Genomic DNA, 24,265 nt, shown 5'->3' with positions numbered 1-24,265 from the left:
TATACGGACAGAGTTGTATCCGTGGTTTCATTTCGCACCATGTGTGCATGCATATACACAAGTCTCTTACTGTTGGTTATTGGCCAGCCAGCGACAACATTACAAAATGTGCTATTCAAGTACATCCATTATCCCAGTCTACTGGATTACAAGAAGTGATTACCCTCTATAAACTAGCCCTGAAGGTATTACTAAAACCCGGCAACAGCCTTCTCCGCATCGTCCTTACCGTACAGCCCCTCCCCCAGATTCTGTACACACTCCTCCCTCCAGTTCTTGGGCGTGAACTTATCCACAATCTCCTTGAACGCATTGAGCGTGCAGAACGTCTCGTCGCCAGGGAGATGGTTCTCCGCTTTCGCTGCGCAGCCGGGAATCCGGACGGGGCGGTCATTGTACCGAATACGCACGTAGTGGTTCTGCAGCGCCTGACGTGTTGAGTTTGGGAGAGACGAAAGCGGGGCGCGGTCTGTGTCAGACGACGGCGAGGCATCATGACCGGTGATGTACGACAGGAGACCTCTTTGCTTGGCGGATGGGGAAGGCGACGACGGAGGTGGGTTCTCCGCACGGGAGAAGAGTTCAATAGCGATGGAAGAGGTGAAAGGCGGCCATTTGGCGTCAAAGGCGCCCACGCTGCCCAGGATAGCGGCGAGGGTGGTATCGTGGCACCCACTCATGGCGAACTTGATCGCCTTGCCGTTCTCTGCGGACGAGCCGGAGGCGGAGCGCTCGCTGCGCCAGCCGCCGTTGGCAGCGGCGTTGACCATGCGGTCCACCACGTCGCCCATAAGGGCACCGATCCCGAGTTTCCGGTATTCCCTGCTCTCTGTGTATCCGGCGAACCACTCGTCAACAGCGATGGTGTTGGTGTACTCGCGGGCTTTCTTGTCGTAGAACTCCGCGGGTAGTCTCGTGGCGGGGCCGTGAGCGTCGGTCGCGTTGATCGTGTCTTGGATACCGGAGAGGCGGGGGTGGGAGTCGACGGCGATTTGGGGAGAGGCATCTGGCATCCACTTAGACCAGAGGTTATTGAGGTAGTTCATTTGTTCGGATTCGTTCCCTGTAGCGTTATCATTAGGCTCAATTTTCACTCCTTTGATTCCGAAACAGTAGCGTACATCTTTTCGCGGCACGATCAGCGAACAGCCGGGCTAATTGCCTGAACCGCCGGCAGTTACCCTCATTGGGAAAGAGTGTCTCATCCGAGAAAGAGCGAGCAACAATCACCGGTGGAGGGAAGTCTTGCGTACGCGCACTGGCCGGGTACATGCCCCAGAAGGCTTGTTGGAGAGACTCGAGAGCTCGAGGGATAGGCGTGGCGCGAAGATACATATCTTCCGTATCCGATTTGATCTTTGGCATGAAACCGAGCTGATCGACATATAGATGTCTCAGACGCTGACCCAGCTCAAATGTAGTCTCCCGCCCTCTATCTGTCAATTCACCATGTTGGCTGTAAAAGCCGCGAAGCGTATCCAGTCAGCTATCAAGTCCTCACAACTACCAATTCGTCTCGGAAGTCGTGGAACTTGCCAGATACCCTCTATGTCACCGGTCGCACCCACGGCAACAACCGACTCGTCTCTGTCACCAAAGGCTTCCATTTTTCTTCGCCATTGAAAGCCATTCCACGATGAGAGGTCTTTCTCGCTGGCTGCCATCTGGATCATCCGACGCGCGACATTGCAATACGGCCAATCTTTGTGTGGTCATCGAGTTAGGAACGAGCAGTAAGGCTGAGGGCGATCGTGAATTCGGTTCGGGGCTTCTTACATGGTGCGAGGCCTGCCTTGGAGATGTCAGCTCGAGTGTCATGCATCAATTAGATCCGGAATTGCAATGTTACATACATTCTGGAATCGCGAGGAGACCGGCGTCCGTTCACCTTGAATAACCGTTCTTAGATCCAATTGCTTGGAGATAGTTCGACAGCGGGAAATATCGTACCGTGACGAAGGAACTAGATTCTCGCTCAGTATGCTTGATTGACTCGGCGCGGGAAAACACGTTTAAATCTCATCACATACCACCTGGACCAATTGAAGCTGAAGCTCCTTTGGATAGAGCTTCTCGAGCTCTTCCTTGGAGTAAGGCTCGCGGGGCACAAGAGTCGTCATTGGTGACACCTCACGTAGAACTGAAGAAGCAGACTGGGTATTAAGAATAAAAGAGGACACTCATAAAAGGAGCCCAGAAGAATAGCAATTGGGTCCAAAGTTAATGCTGCACCTTGGACTAAAAGAAAGTATCTTACGGTGACTCGGGATGGGCGCTTGATGACGCCAATGAGCGGTGCATAGGAAAGGGGCCAATCAGTGCAGTGCCGAGGATCACCTGTCGACTCCCTTTAGCATCCTATTCCCTCTCTACAATCAATTCCTGGAGATTTTCCAGACACTGACCTCGAGATATTCTTTCACTACGGACGGGGTCAAGTGAATCAGATTAAATATAATTAAGCGAGTAGGTTGACTATCTGCGATGACATACAGACGTGCTGCGCTTCTCGCAGCCAAAATTTCAGTTAGCATTAAGCAGCATCGCGATAATGCTTGCTATTCAATATGTCAATAGCTCCAGCGTGTTCGCTTCGTCAAATAATGCTACCGCTTCTTCGCCCGTTTCGCTTCAGCCTCCCGCTTCAAGGCTCTAAGACGGGCCCCCAATATTTGAATCAGCATATTGCCTGGGATTAGATGAAAGCTCAGACCCTGAAGGGAGTGAGGCCAATACGCCCAGACAACCGGTTCGCCGCATCCGACACGATTCAAGGCCGCTGAAGCCAGGGTGCGAGAGCTTGGACTGAATAGACCCACGGCCACATCATTTCCTTGACTATTAGTATTTCCCACTCGTAGCCCGAGAACTTCCACGTCTTTTCCGTCCAGCGTCATTTCGGCTTGCAGCGACCGGGTGAAGGATTCCACGAATCCCTTGGAGGCACTGTATACTGTGAGGGTCGGCATCACATAGGCTGCTGCCGAAGAGACGGTTAGAATGAGACTCGGGCTATTCTTCTCCAGGATAGGCATCAGGATGCGCGTGATTTGCGCCGTAAAAGTAGAATTAAGGCTGATGGTTGCCTGCACATCTTCATGTGTGAGCTCGGCCAGTCGCTCGAACGGCTTCACTCCCCCTCCAGCATTGTTGACCAGAACAGTGAGACAGGCGTCACCAATCTCTTGTGCAATCCATCTAAGATCTTCAGAGCTTTTAAACGCGTCGAAGACGATGATCCGAATCTTTGCGTTGGGGAACTGGGCCAGCAGCTCATCCCGTTTTCGTAGTAACTTGTCGTGGTTCCGACCGTGTAGGAAGACATTGAATCCACGCTTGCAGAGTTCCTGGGCAAACCCGAAACCTATTCCATCGCTGGCGCCGGTCACCAAAGCCCACGCATCTTTTCCAGGGGGGTTGTAGCGCGAAAGACTGGAGGGTCGGAGGTAGCAGTAAAAATGGCGGGCGACTTGTACGGCAAGATAACAAGTGGATGCAGCGCCAATATAGCCGAACGCGGTTTTCAATTCTTCTGGTATTTGCAGCATTGTAGAGGATCGTTGGCGATGAGTTGCTTCTGGATGGGACGTCGCGTGTAGGCGCAAAGGGATCAGTTTCAGCCCGAACTGGACATGAGATATATATATACCACTGGCGCTCGATTCGTGTCAGTTAGCGCTGGTCAATAAGAATTTAGTTGTTGAGATTAGAGCTGTGTGGAAGAAAGTCATAATCTTTAAACTACATCTCTCCTACTTCGCCATGGAGAGAAATATTCGGGGGGTCTTTGACGGCGCAATCGTGCGATGAGATCATTCATCACGGGATCGTGGCCGTGTCGACCATCGTGATGCGCGACTAGGTTTTTTTGCCAGGGGCCTAGTATGCCCGAGGGAGTATCTTCTCATGATGCTCCAAGCATGGTGGACGTAAAAGTTGGAGAATAGCAATTAGACTATTCGTCTGGATATCTCTCAAGAAGACCCAGAGCGAGGCAGTTTGTCACCCATTCACAGCGAACGCTGAACGCCAAGCCAACCTACCCCAGCTTATCTCCAGACCACTCTGCATCTTCACCTTTATCAACACACGACCTTCTCGCTGCCATTGAGATCCAAGGTATTGACAGCGCAGTTGTCTGGGTCGCATCATTCTTCGTTCTGCGATATCATAGTGAGCTAGACAGTGTCCGTCCTACGCAGGAACTTCCCCATTACGTTCTGGTTCACTCTTGTTCTGCGCCTACTGGATAGTATACACCCTCACGTGGATGCAGTGTTCAGGCTTCTGGTCAAATTCACAGCGCGCCTCGCCATGAGGCTGAAGATCTGACCTCTTTCGACATTCACTCATTGGCTTTGTCCCCAGTGTCGCATATTGCACCCTCGAGCAGCACATTGGATCACTGACCTGTGTTCTTCACTACCGTCGGCTTTTCTGAAGCCTCTTCACTTGGCATGGATGTAAGGAACCCTGCTACCTGGTTAACTTCCTCGTCCAACTATGCTGGGCATCACAGGAAATGCCACGTTGACGATCCATTGTTTTGCCCGAAGCTTGTCTCTCCGATGGAATTAACAAACCGTGCAAATGATGAGTCTAATGCTGAGCTGACCTCTCTTGTCTCAGATTGCAAACCAGCATTTGGGGCCGCCGGTACAAGGCAAGCCTGGCCATCTGGCCACGAATAAGCCTCGAGATGCTAAACCGCGCTTACTTCTGATGGGACTTCGCCGGTGAGCTATCCGCGTCTGAATGATGCTTGACATGTCGCTGACTCTACTCAGGAGCGGCAAGTCATCCATCGCCAGCGTTGTCTTCCATAAGATGCCGCCAAATGAAACATTGTTTCTAGAATCGACGACCCGTATCCAGAAAGATTCGATTCAGTAAGTACGCCCCTGCACCGCCGTATCTTGTTCTTACACAGTCTTTAGCTCTTTCATGGACTTCCAAGTCTGGGATTTCCCTGGTCAGCTAGAGTACCTCGAGCCGTCATTTGACCTGGAAGATATTTTCGGCAGTCTAGGCGCGCTCGTATGGGTGATCGATGCCCAGGATGATTATCTAGACTCCGTTGCTCGGTTGAACCGGACCATTCTGACCGTTCAGCAATACTACCCAAACATCAATATTGAAGTCTTCATCCACAAGGTTGACGGGCTTTCCGACGAATATCGCACAGATACCTTTCAAGACATAGTACAGCGCATCTCCGATGAGTTAAGTGATGCCGGTTACGAAAATGCTCCGGTGCACTACTATTTGACATCAATCTACGATTACTCGGTTTTCGAGGCTTTCAGCAAGGTGATCCAGAAGCTGATTCCAAATCTCTCCACATTGGAGAATCTGATCAATACGCTTGCGAATAATTGCGGTTTCGAGAAGACATACCTCTTCGACGTCCTGAGCAAAATCTACATCGCCTCTGACACTCGTCCCGTCGACATGTCTTGTTACGAAATGTGCTCGGATTACATAGACGTGATTGTTGACGTCTCAGAGTTGTATTCGTGGGACCACCCAGACCGCAAGCCCAAGGGAGATCAGATACAAGAGGCGGAAAGTCATGTTGTCTTGCACGACGAGACCATGATACATTTGATGGAAATGAACAAGTGAGCTGTCTCCGACATATCTATTGTTGAAAACTGTACTGACTGTTTAAGGTACCTATGTCTTGTCTCTGTGATTCGTAATCCTGAAGCGAAAGAGAAGAAGGGGCTTATCGACATGAATTGCCGCACGTTCCAAGAGGCGCTTAACGATGTGTTTTCAAGGAGCTGGGAGCAAGATCAGGATACAGATCAGGAACACGAAGAGCAGACGCAGCCTCAACTGGTCGAGCAAGGATCGAGGAGCTGAGTATATGGAAAGCTACTTGAAGCTTAACGAAACACTTTGGACTGGCCTAAGTCTTCGAAGCCCGAAGTGACTGGGCTGTGGTCCTATGGCAGTGTTCCCTCTGTCGAGACCACTGTTACTCATAATATCTTGATACATACATTTTTCCTGAATTAAAAAAATCGATTTGATCAAGGTGCTAGACATCTACGCCTATTAGAACAGCAGCGAAGTAGGCATCAGGCACCAAGGCATCAACTACCACAGACCCACTTACCGAAATTTTCCCTTTTCTGAGCTTTAAAAAGTTTCATTTCTCATCCTCTGCTTCTTCTTCTCTCCCACTCACCAAGAAATAATTGGTACTGCAATAGCAAGAGCTATTGCGTCGAGCATGATGTTGGCTTGATCCACTGACATTCAGATCCAGCGTGTTAACAACTTCATACACTCCCAACGACATGTTTTTAACTCACCATAATTGGTAAGTGCATCTGCTTCATTCTCACAGTTCTTCTCCCCTCTCTTAAATGATGAAAACCTTTTCCACATTCGCAGTTTCCACGCTAGCCGTCGCTAGAACCCATCTTAGACGTGCTCTGTGCGCATTTTCTTCCTTGGATGTCTGACATTATGACCACTTTTGTTCTGCTCTTGCAAGATTGAGTGTGAGCTTTTGCTGATTGATATTATTAGCTTTCTAGGTTCTATTTGTCAGTGGTTGCCAGCACCTGAATAGTATAAATGGTCATGAGCAATTATGGGAATATGTCGTGGCAGTTCCTGGATTCAGACATTTTTTGAGAAATATCAAGTGGCTAGACACGCATTCGTCGCAGGAGCTTAGATCTTAATGATAATCATGAATCAATGATCGTACAACTCTTCCTGTTAATTGGGGTAATTAGTTTTCTAAGGTGCTGTGTCTGCTCAATGAGTTGAGAGCTAGACGGAGGCAGTATGATGAATCGATAATAAAAACAGCCAGCAGTCTGATCTTGTAGATAATATACCTTAATGTTGAGGCGGCAGCTCTGCAATCAATTCAAACTAAATACCAGTTGCACGTCGCGCTCCATATTGTGAAACCATCGCCTAGAGGTAACTGGCGGAGAAGTCGGAGATACGGTCTTAAAGCTATCTGTCCTCGGTTTTCTGGGCGAGCTTACATACAAGCTACATCAGCACAGAACAAACCGCCATCCAGCATAGTCTAAACAACAATCAGCACCATGTCCGAACTCCGCCAAAGACAAGTTCCTGCGCAATCTCCCTCGACATCCGACAAACCCACGAAATCAGCATCGAGGCGACGAAGCAATGATGGCGGAATCAGTGTCGCCGACATCATCCGCGTGCTGCTCACGCTGGTCGTAGCATCCTGCGGGCTCTCCTACTACATGACCGGCGAGTCTGTCCTCTGGGGATACAGGCCGTGGTTCACAAGATGGCCAGTCTTGGTCCAGTACATTGTAAGCCAGCCCCGTCTTTCGCGAGAGCTTCTTTGCTGTCCTCGCCGGCGTGCTTCAACGATGATGCTAACAACGCAAAGAAAGGACCCGTCTACCTAACACCGGACCAACTCGCCCTCTACAACGGCACCGACCCCTCCCTCCCCATCTACGTCGCCGTCAACGGCACCATCTTCGACGTCTCCGCCAACCCGCTCGTCTACGGCCCAGGCGGCGGCTACAACTTCTTTGCGGGCCGGGATGCAACACGTGCGTTTGTGACGGGCTGTTTCCAGGAGGACCTCACGCATGACCTCACGGGTGTGGAGGAGATGTTCATCCCCCTTGAGAACGAGGAGGAAGACAAGAAGCTGAGCAGTGGGGAGAGGAAGATTCGGCGGGAGCAGGATAGGAGGGTGGCGCTGGGCAAGGTGCGGAAGCAGGTGGCTCACTGGGAGAATTTCTTCCGTAACCACAAGAAGTACTTTGCGGTGGGGAAGGTGGTGGGATTGGAGGATTTGCCCAAGGAGAAGAGGGAGCTCTGTAAGGCGGCGAGGCAGCAGCGGCCGAAGAAGAGGGAGGTGGTGGGTTGATGTTATGGCAAAACTGGCGTGTTTGATGGCTACGATCAGGCTATAGGTATCTACGAATCGGTAAAGCAAGTTTGGAACAGATTTTGTGAGATCGATTCAGTCAAATTTACTTGACATATGCAGTAGCGCGTGCTTTCACACCAGAACACATCATTCGCCCAGCCAGACTTTCCGAATTTTATAGTGATATCATTCGTAGCATAAAAAAAGGACCGCGAGAAATTTTCGTAGGAAATCGTTTACTCAGCGGTAACGGCACGGGCTAAGAGCATTTAGTTAGCGTTGCAATCCAACGACCAAAATCACTCTTATTGAAATGCAAGCAGTGCGGGCACATACTGTAGATGGTCATCTTGGAGTGGCCAACGACCTTCTTGATCTGTCCCTTCTCCTCGAGATCAGCGAGGGCCCTGCGGGCCAAGCTGCCGTTGATCTTCAGACGGTCGACAAGGGTGGCGACGGTGATGAGGCGGTAGGACTGGACATCCTTCTGGAGTCTCTCCGCGGTCTGCTTCTCAAGGACGACGGCGTGCTGGGCCTTGTCCTTGACTGTACAGTAAATGAAGTCAGCATTCGTTCAGTCTCCGACCCCAAGCTTCGTTGAATCCGGCAAGTGACAATCTCTTCTCCCCGACGGAAAAGGAACCGATGTGGTAATTTCATTTTCAAGTGGAAAGATGATCGCTCGCTTCAACGGTGCTGGGTGATACGATGATGGGAAGACGATGGGAATTGCGTACCCTTGCCCTTGGACCACTTCTTCTTTTGCTTTCCTGCGCCGGCGGCCTTGAAAATAACGTTAGTATCGCCTCACATTAATCAAAATCGTAATGGAACAAGGCGCCTCCAAAACGTACCATTTTGACTGTCTGATGCGGATGTTCGACGGAAGAGCTGCACAGAACGTCGGCCAGAAGTTTGAATACCCAAGTGCGAAATTGAGTGGGGGATGACTCAGCGTCACGTGTGTATGAACCCTAAGCCCTCTCGCTGATGCTGGCTCGGTTAGCATGGCCCCGTCTCCTGGATTTGATTGGCCAGCGGGAAGTATATCCAGGATAGGTGGATCGGGCTTCAATAGCTGAGCAGGTGATGACTATCTTGATCCATTTTCCCTAGTTTTTTTATGAGTAAAACATCTATGGTCTATAGACTAGAACACTCGGTCATAAGAATTCATTAGTCGTCATAATTACCAGAATAGCCTAACTGAATTCAGCATCATCTGCTCGTGTTCGAGCAATGATTATTTGAGGACTTGTTTCACGCTGTAAGCTAATTTAAACTGCTGAGCGCCGTCCTCCAAGTCGAAATGACCAAGGACGTATTCTTCGAGCGTTCCGAACCATAACGCTGGCACATCATCTTGACCTGAAGACAACCATCTTACGTCGTATTTTCCACCTTCACTTCGCGAAATCGGGACTGGGATTATTGACGGGTGTCTGTCAAGCGACCAATATCGGATAGCGGGGACAAGACTATTAGATGTAGTTACAAGGAACTCGGTCCTCGAAGGGTGCCATACGACTTGTCGGACTGGATGGTCATGGAGTAGAACTGAGACGAGACCGGGCTCTGTTTTCAAATCCCAGACCCAGACAACATTGGGTCGTGTCTGATCGACTGTACTGAGAAAAGCACCGTTGGCACTGAACGCCATAATTGATGCGCCCCGAGGCGGACCGCTTGATTCTGAAATCATGCTAAAGGCAGAAGATGCTGGCAACTCTGTGTATCCAAGACTCCCATCTGCCGTCACAGATCTCTCATGCCAGGCACTTAGCGAGGGCTGATCCATTGGGAATGCATGTGAGAGCGTCATGGAGCAAGAAAACTGTACCAGTCATTAGGATTACTCGTAATACACGGTGGCAGGCCTCCAGCAAACAAGAGAGCTCTGAGGACAATGACTTACCGTCTTGGTATTCAGAATGTCTATCGTCCCATCGACTTTTCCAACCGCTAACAGGTCCGAAGTATGACCTTGGCCAACCGCTGGGCTCCATTCTATGCTTCTCACCCCAAGGTCAAAAACACTTTCCGATTCAGGCGAGCCGTTATAGGTTCTAAAAACATTTCCATCTGCTGTATATATTAAGAGTTTGGTACCCGCACTTGGCGCATCCCAGACGGCGATCCAGTTTCCATCGGGGCTCCATTTCAAGCCCTGAGCATCCGACGTCGGCAGGTTGACTCGATTAACCAGCTCGTAAGACCGATATTCATGGATAGTCAACAAGTCGGACGTTTCTGGCTTCAGTAGGATAGCAAGCTGTCGCGTTCGGGGTCGAAAGCCGAAGCCATTATAATGTGACAACTTTGGAGATTTGATGACCTGGCTTCGACCACTGTCCAGCGAATGGATCGTTAACTTTGTGTTCCATGCATGGAATACAATAATCTCATTCCCATCGGCGCCAAAGTCAATGTTCAGAGCACCGGGTTCGATATTTTCGATCTCAGCGTGCAGCTGCAGGGGATGAAGGTCCCAGACCAGAATACGGGTATCGCTAGCACAGAGGATACGTCGTCCTGCGCTCTCTTCTTTGCTGGTGATGATATCTGACTGAGCGAATTGGTTTGGCCGCGAAAATCTCAAAAACCTAGTCGGTGTCTCTTTGAGCTTAACAATTTCTACCTCCTGAAAGCCTGAAGATATGGGATTGAGGTGAATGATGAGGTCTTTGCCATTGAGTTGAGCTGCAAAAGCTCCGTCATCCGATAGGAAAGCTGTCGATGAGCCTGCCATCCTGTTATGAAGCTGTCTGATTTTGTGGTATGTGCTCATTGGACTCACCTGCCACTACTGTGGAGTCCATTATTGTTCGCTTCAAGCGTATACCACGCAGCCAGATAAATTGTCAAACCTGTATCGAGTTATCGGAGGCGCATAAGACAACTACTACTCATAAATGCTCTGCTCATGAGCTACGTCACTTTCTCTAAACGTTACAGAAGAAATCCCAGTTGACTGTCGCTGTCTTCATTGCCCGTTTCGGAGAATAAACACTGCCAAGCTTCTGTCGGATTATATAAGCCAGTACAGATAAGTTAGTTAGTTAGTTACTTTGTAGACTACGGCTTTGGTTTGAAGATCATTTCTAGTCACAACGTCATCGTCTATGAATCCACGGACCTTTAACATAGAGTTCAGGCAATCAATGAAATGATCGAGTGTAGACCTCAATAACCGCCGGTTGTTTACGAAACTCCTCGATTCTACTCCGTACTCATGGCAATGGCGACACCACCGATGCTTAGTGATAAGATAAGACCTGCTTTGTTGTTTTTCCGTTCCGGATAATCGCCGCTGAGAAAAAAAAAGGCAGTGTTGATTAAAATCGCCTGGAAGCCACAAACGAAGTCAGGCTCTTCTAGATATCTGTTTCTCCTCTATCAGCCACTATAGGGACTGTGCGCTTTCTTACCCCACTGCTGGGGCCATCATCTTTTGGCCTCCGACGTCGGTTCTTTGCAAAAATGGCAGTGTTAGAGACGCAGCCTGCTCCGCAAAAAGCGCCCGAGAGCGCAACTGCGGAGCCCCGGAAGAAGCTATTCGGCAGAGAGTTTTATGAGAGCATAGGAAGTCCCAAGTATATTGTGGCACCTATGGTCGACAGATCGGAATTTGTATGGCCCATGCCTCTCCTATCAGCGCATCCGGACTAACCATCCATCTCCCAGGCCTGGCGCATGCTGACTCGTTCATTCATGCCACCCGATGACCCGAAACCAATTCTCGCCTACTCCCCTATGTATCATGCGCGCTTGTTCCGAGAGCAAGCGAATGTTCGCTGGCAACATTTCCAGCCTACCCGAGCCGGTCTCGACAAGAATGACAATTCCCTCTACCTTGACGGCAACCCGGCTTTTGACAGACCACTTTTCGTACAGTTTTGCGCCAATGATCCTGATGATTTTCTAGAAGCTGCCCGACATGTTGCGCCCTACTGCGACGCTGTCGATCTCAATCTTGGATGCCCCCAAGGAATTGCGCGGAAGGGCCATTACGGAGCGTTTCTCCAAGAGGACTGGGACTTGATCTACAAACTGATCAACCGACTGCATAAGGAGCTTCCCATCCCCGTTACAGCCAAGTTCCGCATACAGGAGTCGAAAGAGAAGACGCTGGAGTATGCGAAAATGATATTGTCCGCCGGAGCTAGCATAATCACACTTCACGGACGCACAAGGGAGCAAAAGGGTCACAACACAGGCTTGGCAGACTGGAGCTACATTCGATATCTGCGCGACAATTTACCGCCAGAGACGGTCATCTTCGCAAATGGAAACAATTTGAACCATGATGATCTGGAACGTTGTCTTGAGGCAACAGGCGCGGACGGTGTAATGAGCGCGGAGGGTAATCTGTCCGATCCGGCCATCTTCAGCAAACCTCCCCCCGTTGGTAGCGAGGGACGTGAGTATTGGAGGGGTAGAAACGGAAAGGGCGGATACCGTATCGACGCTATCTTCCGCCGTTACTTGGACATCATCTATCAATATGTCCTGGAAGTCCCAGTTCCAGAGCGGAAACCTCTCTATCTCCCTTCAGATCCCAAAGAGCCCGAGCAGGTGTCACTTATAGTGCCAGGGGAAGCGGAGGCTGAGGATGGCCCTCCGAAAAAGAAACAAAAACAGGACAAGGCGAAGAGACCGAATTCTCCCAGTCTCGGAGTGATGCAAGGACATCTTTTCCAGATCCTGCGCCCAATGGTCTCGAAGCACACGAATGTACGAGATGCGCTTGCAAGGTCCAGACCAGGCGATATAACAGCGTTCGAGCACACTCTGTTCCTCGTCGAACAAGCAGTCAAGGAAGGTCTCGACGAATATGAAGAATATCCAGAGCGTTTTGAAGTGGCTTCTAATGCAGATTTGAAAGGCTCCAAGGCAACAATCGCCGAATATGGCAGACCCTGGTGGGTTTGTCAACCTCACATTCGACCTTTGCCGGAGGAAGCCATGGAAAATGGAGCTTTGAGGCCGAAGAAGAAGGAACTCGCAGAGGAAGATAAGGAACCGTCGGAACCGAGAATGACATCGGACTCAAAAGTCGACCCAGTCGAAGCTGCAACCCCGGGCACAGCGGCACCGGATCGTCTGGTCAGTGGTTAGTCCAATGGCTTCTTAATCCTGGAGCCTCAATTCAGCACGTATATATTGGCCTTCATCCGCCATGACACATGTCGTGGTCGTGATATCACGGTAAATAGATTTGACGATTTTGCATAGCGTTTTGTGTCATTACCATCTCTCGAATAGACACTTTGTCGTTCAAGTCATGTCTAATCAATGCATCTCATACTCCGCGGACATAGTTGTTTCATGCTATCATAGTCATGCAACTGGTATCTCAACCATAGACCAAACGAAACTCCTTGAACTCCAATCCCAGGCCAAACAACCAATAAAAACGAAGCTAGAAGTCCAACGCAAGTTGCGGAGCCATCTTTTCAAGATCCTCGACCTATGTCACATGTCAGTAAATCAATTTTCCCGCAGGTCCAATGCAATTGAGAGCGGTATCATACCTCCAAAAACCCATCTCCAATCGATATCCCCCCAGGACGATCAGCCAGCCCCTCAGCCCTCTCATACGCCGCCCTAGCCAACGCTTCCCTTACAAAAACATCCACATACTTAGCCACAACCTCATTCGCATCCTTCGCAATCTTGGTCTTCTCGCTCTTGAAATGATGGTGTAATAACCTAGTGAGCAATTTCGGCGGGATAGCAGGCTCGCTCGACATCACATCATCCGCCTCATCATTATTTATGATCTCCGCTAAAATGTAATCTGGTTCTTCAGAAGGTGATCTATCGCGATCTTGACTGCCGGTGTCCGAGCCTTCAGATCCAGACTGTGGTTCGGAGCCTGAGTCTGAAGCTGCGGCGCTAGGTCGGGCGGGAGCTTTCCGACGAGAAGAGGAGGCTGCTGTAGACCCAGTGGCGGGCTTGCGCGTGCCTTTTGACGAGGACGCAGTTGCGTTGGCTGTGTTCTTGGCGGCTTTGGGGGGAGGTTTGGCTTTGGTTGATGTTGATGCTGAGGTCGATGGCCCCGCGGAGGTGATGGTGTCTCGCGGTCGTGGGGGGTTGAAGGGGAGGCGCCGGCGCTTTTGGGTGCCTTGTCGTTCCGGAGGCATTTTTATAGAATACTTGACCACTGGACAAGCGCTTTTCCACTGGTAGTATGCGTATGCTGCGTGTTCTAGTGCCTGGGTTCAGACACGGAGACGCCGAAGACACGAGTCGCGGCTGAACGCGAAGTCACGTGATTTATAGTATCTGTAGCCTTTCACTCTTTGCACCGTCTTGGATGCCGCCACTGGTGTTTATTTGTGGCTTTATATGCTCGAGGCATTTTAAAATCATTACTTGCAACCTATGAATACAAATGTTAGGTGATCGTAATACTTCGTTGTGGGAATTTGTAGGTAGTCTCAATCTCCATTAATCCTCCGTAGCATAAATATAGAACTACAGAGTATTCTGTACCACCCTTGCTTCATGATGCGATGCTGTCAGAGAGCACTCTTATTCCAAATACATAATACACTCAACTCACTCCACACAAAATCCCTATCAACAAGAAAGCCATCATCCCCCATGAGGCCGAACCACAGTAACCTCCAGCCCAGCATCTTCCAAAACCGTCCGCGAGCGTTCCCAAGGAACCCCAAATAAACCAGCGTTGAACCGGCAAGACCACAACTCCTCGACCGACTCTTCTTCAGAAGACTGACCCGCTTGTAGTTCCGCAAGCTGCCTTGTCATATCCGCCACAGCAAGCTCGGTATTCCTGACGATGACATCCGGTGGACTGACGGCCCGCCCAAAGCCGCGGGATGTGAATAAACAAATTATCCAGTGTTTCTTGCCGTTTGCCTCAGAGTCTCTCTTCTGAGGAGGGATGATCAATGCAGTGCCCTCTGGTAGTTGTACGCCTCGAGAGCTTCTTGCATGGGACTCTTCGCTCTGCACCGCAGGCTCAAACCTGTACCTTGGGCTGGACAGGAGATTCTGGCAATGAGAACGGTAGATCGCAAAGGCAGCTGGATACTATTTTGCAAGGTAAGTTACTTGAAGAGCTCAAGGAGAGATCCATTTCAGGGTGTTGGGTTACCTTGTCTTTGAATGCCTTCGCGATGCCCTTGCCCCAAGACCCTTGGCAATTGCAGGCATCTGTCTAGCAAATCAGTTACTGTGACGCACTGGGATCATGGTTCAAGGGCTTTGCTCACGGATTAGAGCTGCACCATCTGGAGCATGGAAAAGGTCGCCCTCAATCTCTGTTATTTTGCTTTGTACTGAAGGTAGATCCATTGTGGTTGAGACCCGAGAATACGATGCTTTTTGGAAGCGAATGGTGGAAGATGTAACTCGAGATCAGCGGCGTAGGGCGTAGGAGGCAAGTGAATATAAGCAGATATCGTCGACTATTCTTTTAACAATAAAAATTCGCACCATATTGCTTTTGCTTAAAAAGAAGTCAGAGAAGCCAAGTAATTAGTCACTAATGAAAGGTGCTGGAATACGAGCCTAACTGTGCCATTACACGTCTAGCAAGGAACAGCGTACAACGCAATGAAGGATTGCACTAGACCCCTAATGAAGTAGCTACATGTAGCTCAGACTTCCTCGTACCGCTTCACACTGCGTTCATTTAACATCGCTAGGAATACCCAATTTCCCAAGAAAAGTAAACAATATACGTCCTCACCATCATCAATCAAAGCCGCAGTAAAGAATGGACAGGTGGTATAGGCAGATTTTGATGAACGTCGCCTACAGATCCGAGGCCTGAACGGCGGGGAAAACAAAGTCTCGCATGCTCTTAGACTTTCTGACTGTGTTAGATTCCCCTTCACTGGAAGCATTCCTTCTTCCGGCATCGTGCCACTCTCGCCGACGCGGATCGAATCCAGGAGTCCAAGAGGAAGTAGTTGCCACAGACAAAGGTGCACTAGTGGTGCTGTTTGATTTCATCCTTCGCCTCATCGACCTTGAGATACTTCTGAGTATCCCTGCATCCTGGTCTTCGGCGTGGCCTTCTAGCCGGGCGATTTCACCCATCATAGTCACTCCATTTGTTGCAAAGTTCTCTTCAGATATTGGGATGTACAAGACAACACCCCTACTCGGCGCAACATGAAGCAGGTCCTGAAGTGCTGCTTGAATAAGTATCGTGTTTCGCAGGTTGGTAATTGGCGCAATGAGATATGGCAAGGCGAAGACTTTCATCAAATACGCGGGAAGTGCGGAGTTGCCAAAATAGAGACATGCGTCTTGCTGAATAGTGACCATCATGAAGGCCTCGGGCTTCTGATAGATTTGAGCCAAGCGGCTAGTCAGGTCAGAGGCAAGCTTGGAATCGTCGTAAGTGATCTAGAACAAGGGGGTTAGCGCAGATAACGACCATGAACCTATGATTGACTCACCCTCGAGTTCGTCTTGATTTCGATCACAACGACGGAATCATTGCTGATGCGAGTTCTTGGGGAAATAAGCGGGCCACGGTTGTTGAACAGGTCTTCGAAGTAGCGACTCTTTGTGTGAGGTGATTGCTCATCATCAACGCTCCTGTGCGCGACGTGGACTGATTGAGCATCCGAAGAAACGCCATGCTTCAAGTCAGGGGCAACAGTGTCATCTTCCTCTTTATCCTCGAAGAACATGGACGGCTTGATTGCGGCTCTTTCCAGTTTGTTCTTTTGTTTCAAAGTCTCTTCCGGGACCGTTTTGCTCGTCAACGCTTGGAACATTGCGGGGGATTGGAGCACCGGTACAGTTGGAGAAAGGCTAGTGGACGAAGTCGTCGAGTAGTTGTGACGCCTCCTCAGGAACGAGAGATCCATCCTAGCAAATAATTGTCAGATCCATTCTCAGAGTATCTGTTCGACTTGAAACTGACCTCATTGAGTTCCTTGTACGGACTCTCCACCCGCCTGAGCTTGAACTTGAGTCCATGGCTGATGATCGCTGGTAAGCTGAGGAAGAGAGAAGCAAAGAAATACTAACACACACAGAACATCCCCTTCCTTCCGGCTTCGGGTCGTCTGGCTTAACCTGGAGCATTGCTTCTGCGCACCTTCCTGCAATTGAGTGCGGGATAAGGAAAGCTCATTTACACTTCCACACGGCAGGAAGCAAACACCCAAGGACGACAGATGAAGGGAAAGAATTAAAGACTAAAAGATCCACCAGATATAGTACAATTCATAAGATGGTAAGGTATTGCCATGCAGAGTACTGATACACTGAAAGGAGCTGAACGCGTGCTTGCTTGGGCATTTTCTAACCCTAAGCCAGAAACCCCAGAAAATCGAAAGCAGAATTTCCACTCAGGAAGATCTTATCTGTCCTCCTTCTTTTGTCCCAGACGATTTCCGCGTCAGACTTGCGTTTAATATAGAGTATGCGATGCTGCGGAATGAACTCTTCGTCGGTCAGATCCTTCTTCCATGAGCTCAGGTTCGCCTCCAAACGTCCATTGAATCGGTCCTCGTATCCAATGGTGTAGTCGTTACTGTCAAATTTGGTGTCCCAAATGAGCCGGTTAATGACGTCTGTACCCAATCTTGTCAATCATTGATGGCGCAAAGTGGTATAGAACACAATACCTGCCGCTGGCCGTAGTCTGTTCTCCGCCGAAGTTGAACTTTTTGACGTGGACGAGGCATAATCATGCGATTCATCAGGCTCTGCGTGAGATATCGCAGTTGGCGATGAGCTTGAGGTATCTTCAGTCTGTGCAATGGTTGCTGAATTGTTGCCAGTTTTATGTTCCTGAGTTACTGCGGATAGATCAGACGCCATGGTCAACAACGAATATCTGTAAAAATTCCAATCCCAACGTGAATGTTGATCTGTCTTTTGACACGGTTCGAGTTCGGAGGGCACGCCCATCATACTTATACCCTGAATAGGGTGTCATGTTTTCACATTATAATCACCTTGAGAAGTCGACTATCAATCTACAGTTCGTGTAACCGCAACAAACAGCGACTTCGGTACTTCAGCTGGTCTCCTAATAATACTGCAATAGCTCTCGATTCTGGCATGTCTCGTCGCCTGATATGTGGGCTACCTGGTCTGAGGTCCAACTGATGCGAAAGCATTAATTGCTTTCAACCAATCCCAGCTTGGCTATTGCTTTGGATGAGTCAAAAAGTGTGGCGCGGCATCCTCAAACTCATGAGGGTGACTGCAATAGGGATGTGACTCATTATGAGTGATATGCTAAGACCCTGTTGGCAATCACGAACGAGCATGATGGTGAGCCGGAAGCTTTGATGCATTATCCCAAAGCAACGCTATGGGTCGATAGACACGTTTCGAGAGGGCAAAAAGCAAAAAGAGAACTGAGCTCCGATAGGGGGAATCGAACCCCCGGCTGCCGTGTGAGAGACGGCGATGTTAGCCACTACACCATATCGGACTTCATTGGTCCAAGTGAACTATTTTTGCATCATGAGGCAGTTTGATGAACCCCGCGACGGAGCCAACCAAGTGCTCTCTCGACTGCGATGCCAAGGTGAAAACAAAACACTACGGTTCCTTGAGAAACACCAAGCACTATTCTGGTCCTTGCATCGTCACCGCGAGTTTGTACGATAACAGATTTTGTATCGGAAGACGTCACCTTATTTTAAATCATAGCTCTGCAAAACAGACCAGCAAACGTCGAGTGCCGTCCCTCGCGTCTATATCGTCTCCTCCGCATTCGCGCTTTTCGCGGCAGATCAGGTCCCCCGTCTCCCGGTACTGTCGAATGATTTCGCCTGTGTCAGTATGAATGATGCGACAAACTCCTTGCTCACAGAGCATTTCAGCTATACACCCTTGGTTCGTTTTCGTCCACCGAGATCGTTTTGCGATTTGCAGTTGCGAACGCGAAATCTTGCCCTATCATGTGGCTAATTCTTCACAGTCTCTCATAGATGATATTATAAACTCGATCAACAATCTCATATACCAGGCTATTTCAAGCCTCGAGTCAGGCTTACTCGCCACTCCCCCCGAACGCTTGGGCTTTGCGCATGCAAATAATGCCTCTACGATACCCGATACGGATGAAGACGGCAACGTTGTTTACCCGGAAGCCAAACTGGAACTCGAAAATGGACTACACCAGCTAGAAACGCTCCTCGAGGCGACAGTGGACAAGGCATTCGATAAATTCGAGATTTACGTCCTGCGCAACATCTTCACGGTGCCCGACGACTTGTTGAACTACATCAGATTGAGCCATCATGAGGTATGAAATCGGTGTTCACGACTGCGTGCCTTGACATCCCTGCCCCGCTTGAGCATGTGCTGACTTTCAGCTCATGCAGAACCTTTTTCTTGATCCTTCCCCGAATACCCCTACTCCAGAAACGATCCATGCACTCCGCAAAAAGTTGAATGAGACCAAGAAATTGAACAGATCTTTGAAACGCGAGAGCGCTCAAAACGAAGCTGTAATCTCGCAGTTGCGATCCATATTGTCGACAGTACATGCACCCGATGTCGCAAAAGACACACATGGAGAGGGCAAGGCAGGAACACTTCTGCCAAAACAAGAAAAGGGCCTTGACCTTTCGTTCTTGACGTCCAGTCCTGCTGCCCAGCAACTACGCGTTGGTGTTGATACTGGCCCGAGTACCCAGTATACACCGCTTACAACGAATACGACTTTCATTCTGTCCCAACTTCCTGCACTGCAGGCGCTGTTGAAGCAGCTCCGGCCCAAGCTTGTTTCTCTACCGAGGTCCAGCGCTGTTATGGAGAGCGACGCCAAGTTCGATGAAAGGAGGGAGTACATCGAAAGTAGAATCAAGCTGCATCTTGAGCGGACCGGACAGCTGCCGGTTGGAGCTAACGGCAGCCCGACCATTGTCGGGCGGAAAATTGACATGGCGGAAGCACAAGCGCTCGAGTCTGTTACTGGTTTGCTTACGAAAGATGAAAAGGAAGACTGATTAAGCTGTTGTGGAGGAGAGTTGATGGTGAAATCGAATCAACCTCATCTACTATCGATTGTTACGCCATCCTACCGGCATGTCCTCCATAGATATCGGCTCTACGCGAATTTCTCCAACAGGCATGTGCCAGTCCCGATCCATACAGTCTGGGCCGCCCAGCAGAAGTGCTCCGCATCGCTTTCGGCAATGCTATGCTCAGTATCTCGGCGAAAGAGGCTTTCTTGAGCTTCGATTGAAACCTGAAGCCGGTGGTCTCGGTTTATAGCCGATGCTCGGCAGTGGATTAGCTTAAGGATGCACATCTGACGCAAAGGGAACGCCCAGAGGTTTGAAGTGCACGAAGTTTGGGTTGTTTCCCTCGAAAGGTCAGGTGCGTCGCACCGGCTAACGGTTGCATTGAATAAGCAAAAACATCTGACGGGGAGCCATTGTTATGACAATGAATTATCTGAATATCGAACTTCGCTTACAGAATATTGTAACACGGATGTCCTTAATGCTATTTCTGAGAGTCTAACAATATAGTATTTTAAACTTTATCTAGTCAGACCAAATAGTATTTTGATGCCTGGGTGCCTTGAGACTGGAGTAGACCGATATCCGCTAACCCAAAGCAGCGGTCATGTGAGCACAGGACTCCTTCTCGTAGCCCGCGGCTTGGCATCATCAACTCCCTCTGCAGCCACCACCGCGTTGGCCGATCCTCGTCAGTCCTACTCCGCTTTGTCGCAAGGTGTTTATTCGATGGACACCGGTATACTTGTGCTGTAGTGGCATAAGGCTCCGTGCAAGATCTTTGCATCGACTCTACTTTGCCCGTCGTTGTCCGGTGCCGCCCTCCGCTCCCCACATGTCTCGCGCATCGGCTATACCAACGTCTATTCTCGGACCCCGGCTTCCTTCTATCATCCTCGAATCGGTGTCCCGATAAGTCGCGCACACTCAACACTGACTGTACTCGCGTCGCGGCGTCTGATTGTCGACGACATGGCGACGGCAATCTCAAAACCTACCTCACATCCCCCTAAGATGAAGCGGCCGCCCCCGCCTTTCGTCCCAGGTGGTGTTAATGGGGTCAAGCCTCAGCAGTCATCCTCCTCTTCCTCCCCACCCTCCACATCGAAACGTCTGCCTGGTTCTAATCAGCCGACTTCCTCACCCGCCACTAATGGTCCGGTCACGAATGGCATCAATGGCTCGGCCAATTCGACCTCCACCTCTACCAATAATTCAAACAAGAGTCTCCTGAACCGGCCCAAGAAAGATGCGCAGAAGCCGGGGGATCAGGCGTTGCGAAGCCAGAAGCAACTGGGGAAGATGCCGACAGCGGAAAGGGATTCCAGGCTGGGGAAGATATGTCCTGAACCACATGGTGAGGCGCCATCAGCTCCTGCAGTGTTGGGGCTTACGGGTTGCTGTTTACTAACGATTGCGATGCCGACAGTTAAAACAACTTCCTACATCCTGAGAAAATACTCTAAATGCGCTCCTTCTCTAATCGTACACCTTCACCCTACTCATTTCCGGTTTGAACAACAAGATGGCAGTTTTCCCTACAACTCCGAGATGAAGGTAGTCATCGAGCATATCCGTGCCGGTACTGTTCCCCATGACATGATGGAGGAGTTACTACGAGCCAACGTTCGATTCTACGAAGGTCAGGATTCACCCCTATTGCATCATTGCGCAATTGTGGCCGCTAACGGGGGTTCTCTCATGCAGGTTGTCTCATAGTTAAAGTGGTGGATCACAAGTCAGTGTCGGCCCAAGCCAGAAAGTCGACTGCGCCATCAACGAATGGGAACAACACTCCTTTCTCGATACACAACTACAATGAACACATCACTCCATCGGCTTATGTGCCATATCCGGAGCAAAACCAGTTAACCTCCGAGGCCGCTGTTACGAAGACAGATGCGGCTGCCGGCAGCCAGTCAGACGAGAAGGGCAAAGAAGAGCAAAAAGGCGATTCGGACAGTTCTAACAAGGAGAATGAGTCGGATGCATTACAAAAGCAGACCCCGACGAAGCCACGCGTGTTCACGACCGTCCTTCACCCTACTCCTCGCTCATTACAGGCGGAACTTACGTTGCTTGCTACCACGCCTGATCCTCGTGCTGCGAAACAGTCCGCCACACACTCGAGCACCCGCCCGCAGCCCTCATCTTCTACAGCCCCACAGTCTCCAGTGGTGGCTTCAAATCCACCGGACCGAGGCCATGTTGCAAAGCGACAGAAGATGCTAGTGGAGCCGCAGGATCTATTGGAATGTGAATCTAAACTAACGCGAGCATTGGCACCGCCCCTTTTCTTGGATCCAGTGAACAGTCTGGAAGCAGCGCAAGATCTACTGAAATATTTGGAAAGTCCCCTTCATTGCGCCCCACCCCCGTCTCCGAAGAGAAGAAAGCGTACTGTGGCAGAGCTCGCTGCCGACGAAGCCCTCGCGGCGGAGGAGGAGCGGTTTATGCTCATCATGGACGAAAGATTGGAGCCGGCCACGTCAGGAGCTGCTGGTGGACCCAAATCCGCTGTTGATGACACCGGTGGTGGTGCGCCATTCGAACCGCGCTTCTCAAGGTTCAAAACACTGGAGAATATCCGCATGCAGCATGAGGAGAAGGCCAAGCGGGAACACGAGATCAAAGTTAAGCAAGAAATGGCCAAGCGACAGCAACAGGAACAAGAAAGAGAGAGGCGTCGGCTGCTGGAGCAGCGTCAAGCAGAGGAGCATGCCAAGGAGGAAGCTCGAAGGCAACATCTGGCCGCGCAACAGGCCCAGGCACAGCTTGCTGCACAGCAGCAGAACCGACATGTCATGACACAGGCAAACGCGGTCAGCCAGGCTCCCCAATCGTCACCAGTGGTTCGCAATCAGACACCTCTCAACGCCTCGTCACCACTGGTCGGCAATACGATGGTCACACAAGCCGGTGTTCCCATGAGCATGACATCTTCTGCGCAGGGTGCAGGAAGTCCACCGCGACCCCCGTCGGCCTTACAACACGGTCATCCGAATATGATGAGCCATCCAATGGCGCCCTCGAGGAGCCAGCAGGGTCAGAGTCGGCACGGCACTCCTCAGATGACTCAGGGAACACCGGCCATGTCTCATGCAACTCCGATCATGCGCAACGTCACGCCTACTCAGCGCCTGAGCCACGGCAGCCCAAGCCAGTCGACCATGGCTCCAACACCGGTAATGAGCCAAGCCATGATGAACACCCCGCAGATGGGAGGCGGTATGGGTCTTACGCCTCAACAACAGCAAATGATACTGCAGAGGCAGCAGTTGCTCGCGCAACACGGACAACTCGGACCCGCTCAGTTCACACCGCAGCAGCTTGCTCAATTGCAAGCGAACGCACATGCTCAGCAAAATATCCAGTCGCATCAGCAGCAGATGATGCAAGCTCAGCAGCAGAATCATCAGGCGCAGCAACAGAAGCTGGGGAATCAGCAAACGTATCAAGCCTCACTACTGCGAAACCAGTGGACCCAGATGCAGATGGCTCAGCAGCAGCAGACGCAAGGCCAGCAGCCACAGGCTCAACAAGGCCAGGTCCATCAGGGCAGCCCGCAAATGACTCCTCAACAGCAGCAGCAGATGATGATGGCGGCAGCTGCTCAGGCCAATGCTGGACACATGCCGCAGAATTTTCAGGGCGTCAATATGGCACAGCGGTACAGCCAACTCTACCAACAGCGCCTTTTGCGTCTCCGGCAGGAGATGTCTACTCGGTTTATGGCTCAATATGGGCCCCCAACGCAATATCCGCCCCATATTGCACAGCAGTATAGCATTGGACTCGAGCGGAGCGCCAAGGCCTGGGTGCAAGAGATTATACGGCGCGAACGTGAAGCGGCTCAGCAGCAACGTGCCTCGCAAGTGGCAGCTGTTCAGGCGCAGGTCATGCAGCAGCAACAACAGCAGAATATGATGCACAATGCCATGGGGAAGTAGTTTGATCTTTTTCTCTTTTTCTCTTTTTTTCTTTTTTTTTTACTCTTTCAGCGTTTCGGGATAGGCGGTGGGTGATCTAATGAGATCTCTGGGTTTGTTATCGCCGTGCATTTGAATCTACCTTCGTGTGGTCATCTATTGCCCGAGATGGACCCTTCAGAGGGAAATTCCTTTTTTCTTCGTCAATTTGTTCTTATTTGCAGAGTGTACAGGGACCGATGGAATATCGATAAAAGAGCCTGGCGTTTGACTCGATACTGGTTTGACATTTTGCGGGTTGTCCTTTCCATGCGCGCTTGGTGGTTGTATCATTTGGGAAAGGGCTTTGGGGAACTGAGAACAGACTTGATACCATTTGTACAGAATTTTCCATTTGCTTGCGGGTTGCTACCAGGAGGCGCATTTGATTCATATTTGATAGGCTTGATAGTGAATAT

The 24,265-nt window shown here is 50.3% G+C and overlaps 13 protein-coding genes and 1 non-coding gene across 14 annotated transcripts, besides 1 other annotated feature; 5 read left to right on the top strand and 9 right to left on the bottom strand.

Moving 5' to 3' along the window:
• Window positions 1–191: 191 nt before the first annotated feature.
• NFIA_008960 (putative acid phosphatase) lies at window positions 192–2,120 on the bottom strand (the record flags this gene model as incomplete). The annotated part of the gene is made up of 6 exons (XM_001264114.1): window positions 192–1,063; window positions 1,122–1,456; window positions 1,537–1,702; window positions 1,777–1,792; window positions 1,854–1,916; window positions 2,031–2,120. The coding sequence occupies 6 exons, from the start codon at window positions 2,118–2,120 to the stop codon at window positions 192–194; spliced, it is 1,542 nt and encodes a 513-aa protein (XP_001264115.1).
• A 486-nt stretch (window positions 2,121–2,606) lies between these two features.
• Window positions 2,607–3,548, bottom strand: NFIA_008950 (putative short chain dehydrogenase/reductase; the record flags this gene model as incomplete). The annotated part of the gene is made up of 1 exon (XM_001264113.1): window positions 2,607–3,548. The coding sequence occupies one exon, from the start codon at window positions 3,546–3,548 to the stop codon at window positions 2,607–2,609; it is 942 nt and encodes a 313-aa protein (XP_001264114.1).
• A 1,174-nt stretch (window positions 3,549–4,722) lies between these two features.
• Window positions 4,723–5,868, top strand: NFIA_008940 (GTR/RAG family Ras-related GTP-binding protein; the record flags this gene model as incomplete). Its single annotated transcript, XM_001264112.1, has 4 exons — window positions 4,723–4,736; window positions 4,788–4,889; window positions 4,938–5,621; window positions 5,673–5,868. 4 exons carry the CDS (start codon window positions 4,723–4,725, stop codon window positions 5,866–5,868), a joined length of 996 nt encoding a protein of 331 aa, XP_001264113.1.
• A 1,211-nt stretch (window positions 5,869–7,079) lies between these two features.
• NFIA_008930 (putative heme/steroid binding domain protein) lies at window positions 7,080–7,891 on the top strand (the record flags this gene model as incomplete). The annotated part of the gene is made up of 2 exons (XM_001264111.1): window positions 7,080–7,319; window positions 7,400–7,891. 2 exons carry the CDS (start codon window positions 7,080–7,082, stop codon window positions 7,889–7,891), a joined length of 732 nt encoding a protein of 243 aa, XP_001264112.1.
• Window positions 7,892–8,130: 239 nt separating this feature from the next.
• Window positions 8,131–8,751, bottom strand: NFIA_008920 (40S ribosomal protein eS25; the record flags this gene model as incomplete). Its single annotated transcript, XM_001264110.1, has 4 exons — window positions 8,131–8,153; window positions 8,231–8,440; window positions 8,632–8,677; window positions 8,749–8,751. 4 exons carry the CDS (start codon window positions 8,749–8,751, stop codon window positions 8,131–8,133), a joined length of 282 nt encoding a protein of 93 aa, XP_001264111.1.
• Window positions 8,752–9,137: 386 nt separating this feature from the next.
• On the bottom strand, window positions 9,138–10,643 carry NFIA_008910 (WD40 repeat domain-containing protein; the record flags this gene model as incomplete). The annotated part of the gene is made up of 2 exons (XM_001264109.1): window positions 9,138–9,728; window positions 9,810–10,643. The coding sequence occupies 2 exons, from the start codon at window positions 10,641–10,643 to the stop codon at window positions 9,138–9,140; spliced, it is 1,425 nt and encodes a 474-aa protein (XP_001264110.1).
• Window positions 10,644–11,374: 731 nt separating this feature from the next.
• Window positions 11,375–13,012, top strand: NFIA_008900 (tRNA-dihydrouridine synthase family protein; the record flags this gene model as incomplete). The annotated part of the gene is made up of 2 exons (XM_001264108.1): window positions 11,375–11,524; window positions 11,579–13,012. 2 exons carry the CDS (start codon window positions 11,375–11,377, stop codon window positions 13,010–13,012), a joined length of 1,584 nt encoding a protein of 527 aa, XP_001264109.1.
• A 304-nt stretch (window positions 13,013–13,316) lies between these two features.
• Window positions 13,317–14,040, bottom strand: NFIA_008890 (CENP-X/MHF2 family protein; the record flags this gene model as incomplete). The annotated part of the gene is made up of 2 exons (XM_001264107.1): window positions 13,317–13,364; window positions 13,429–14,040. The coding sequence occupies 2 exons, from the start codon at window positions 14,038–14,040 to the stop codon at window positions 13,317–13,319; spliced, it is 660 nt and encodes a 219-aa protein (XP_001264108.1).
• A 454-nt stretch (window positions 14,041–14,494) lies between these two features.
• NFIA_008880 (macro domain-containing protein) lies at window positions 14,495–15,220 on the bottom strand (the record flags this gene model as incomplete). Its single annotated transcript, XM_001264106.1, has 3 exons — window positions 14,495–14,956; window positions 15,021–15,079; window positions 15,139–15,220. 3 exons carry the CDS (start codon window positions 15,218–15,220, stop codon window positions 14,495–14,497), a joined length of 603 nt encoding a protein of 200 aa, XP_001264107.1.
• Window positions 15,221–15,682: 462 nt separating this feature from the next.
• On the bottom strand, window positions 15,683–16,972 carry NFIA_008870 (MIF domain protein; the record flags this gene model as incomplete). Its single annotated transcript, XM_001264105.1, has 3 exons — window positions 15,683–16,282; window positions 16,336–16,753; window positions 16,809–16,972. The coding sequence occupies 3 exons, from the start codon at window positions 16,970–16,972 to the stop codon at window positions 15,683–15,685; spliced, it is 1,182 nt and encodes a 393-aa protein (XP_001264106.1).
• Window positions 16,973–17,197: 225 nt separating this feature from the next.
• Window positions 17,198–17,713, bottom strand: NFIA_008860 (DUF504 domain-containing protein; the record flags this gene model as incomplete). The annotated part of the gene is made up of 2 exons (XM_001264104.1): window positions 17,198–17,463; window positions 17,518–17,713. 2 exons carry the CDS (start codon window positions 17,711–17,713, stop codon window positions 17,198–17,200), a joined length of 462 nt encoding a protein of 153 aa, XP_001264105.1.
• Window positions 17,714–18,263: 550 nt separating this feature from the next.
• NFIA_008850 lies at window positions 18,264–18,335 on the bottom strand. Its single transcript has one exon. It is a non-coding gene; the product is annotated as a tRNA-Glu (tRNA).
• Window positions 18,336–18,688: 353 nt separating this feature from the next.
• On the top strand, window positions 18,689–19,860 carry NFIA_008840 (MIND complex subunit MTW1; the record flags this gene model as incomplete). The annotated part of the gene is made up of 3 exons (XM_001264103.1): window positions 18,689–18,742; window positions 18,828–19,154; window positions 19,234–19,860. 3 exons carry the CDS (start codon window positions 18,689–18,691, stop codon window positions 19,858–19,860), a joined length of 1,008 nt encoding a protein of 335 aa, XP_001264104.1.
• Window positions 19,861–20,850: 990 nt separating this feature from the next.
• Window positions 20,851–23,828, top strand: NFIA_008830 (uncharacterized protein; the record flags this gene model as incomplete). The annotated part of the gene is made up of 2 exons (XM_001264102.1): window positions 20,851–21,520; window positions 21,586–23,828. The coding sequence occupies 2 exons, from the start codon at window positions 20,851–20,853 to the stop codon at window positions 23,826–23,828; spliced, it is 2,913 nt and encodes a 970-aa protein (XP_001264103.1).
• Window positions 23,829–23,835: 7 nt separating this feature from the next.
• Window positions 23,836–23,869: a microsatellite.
• Window positions 23,870–24,265: the final 396 nt, after the last annotated feature.

The sequence above is a fragment of the Aspergillus fischeri genome, genomic scaffold, assembly GCF_000149645.3.
Source record: "Aspergillus fischeri NRRL 181 1099437636249 genomic scaffold, whole genome shotgun sequence".
NCBI classification, from domain to species: domain Eukaryota; kingdom Fungi; phylum Ascomycota; class Eurotiomycetes; order Eurotiales; family Aspergillaceae; genus Aspergillus; species Aspergillus fischeri.
This window is presented reverse-complemented; position numbering and strand designations above follow the sequence as displayed.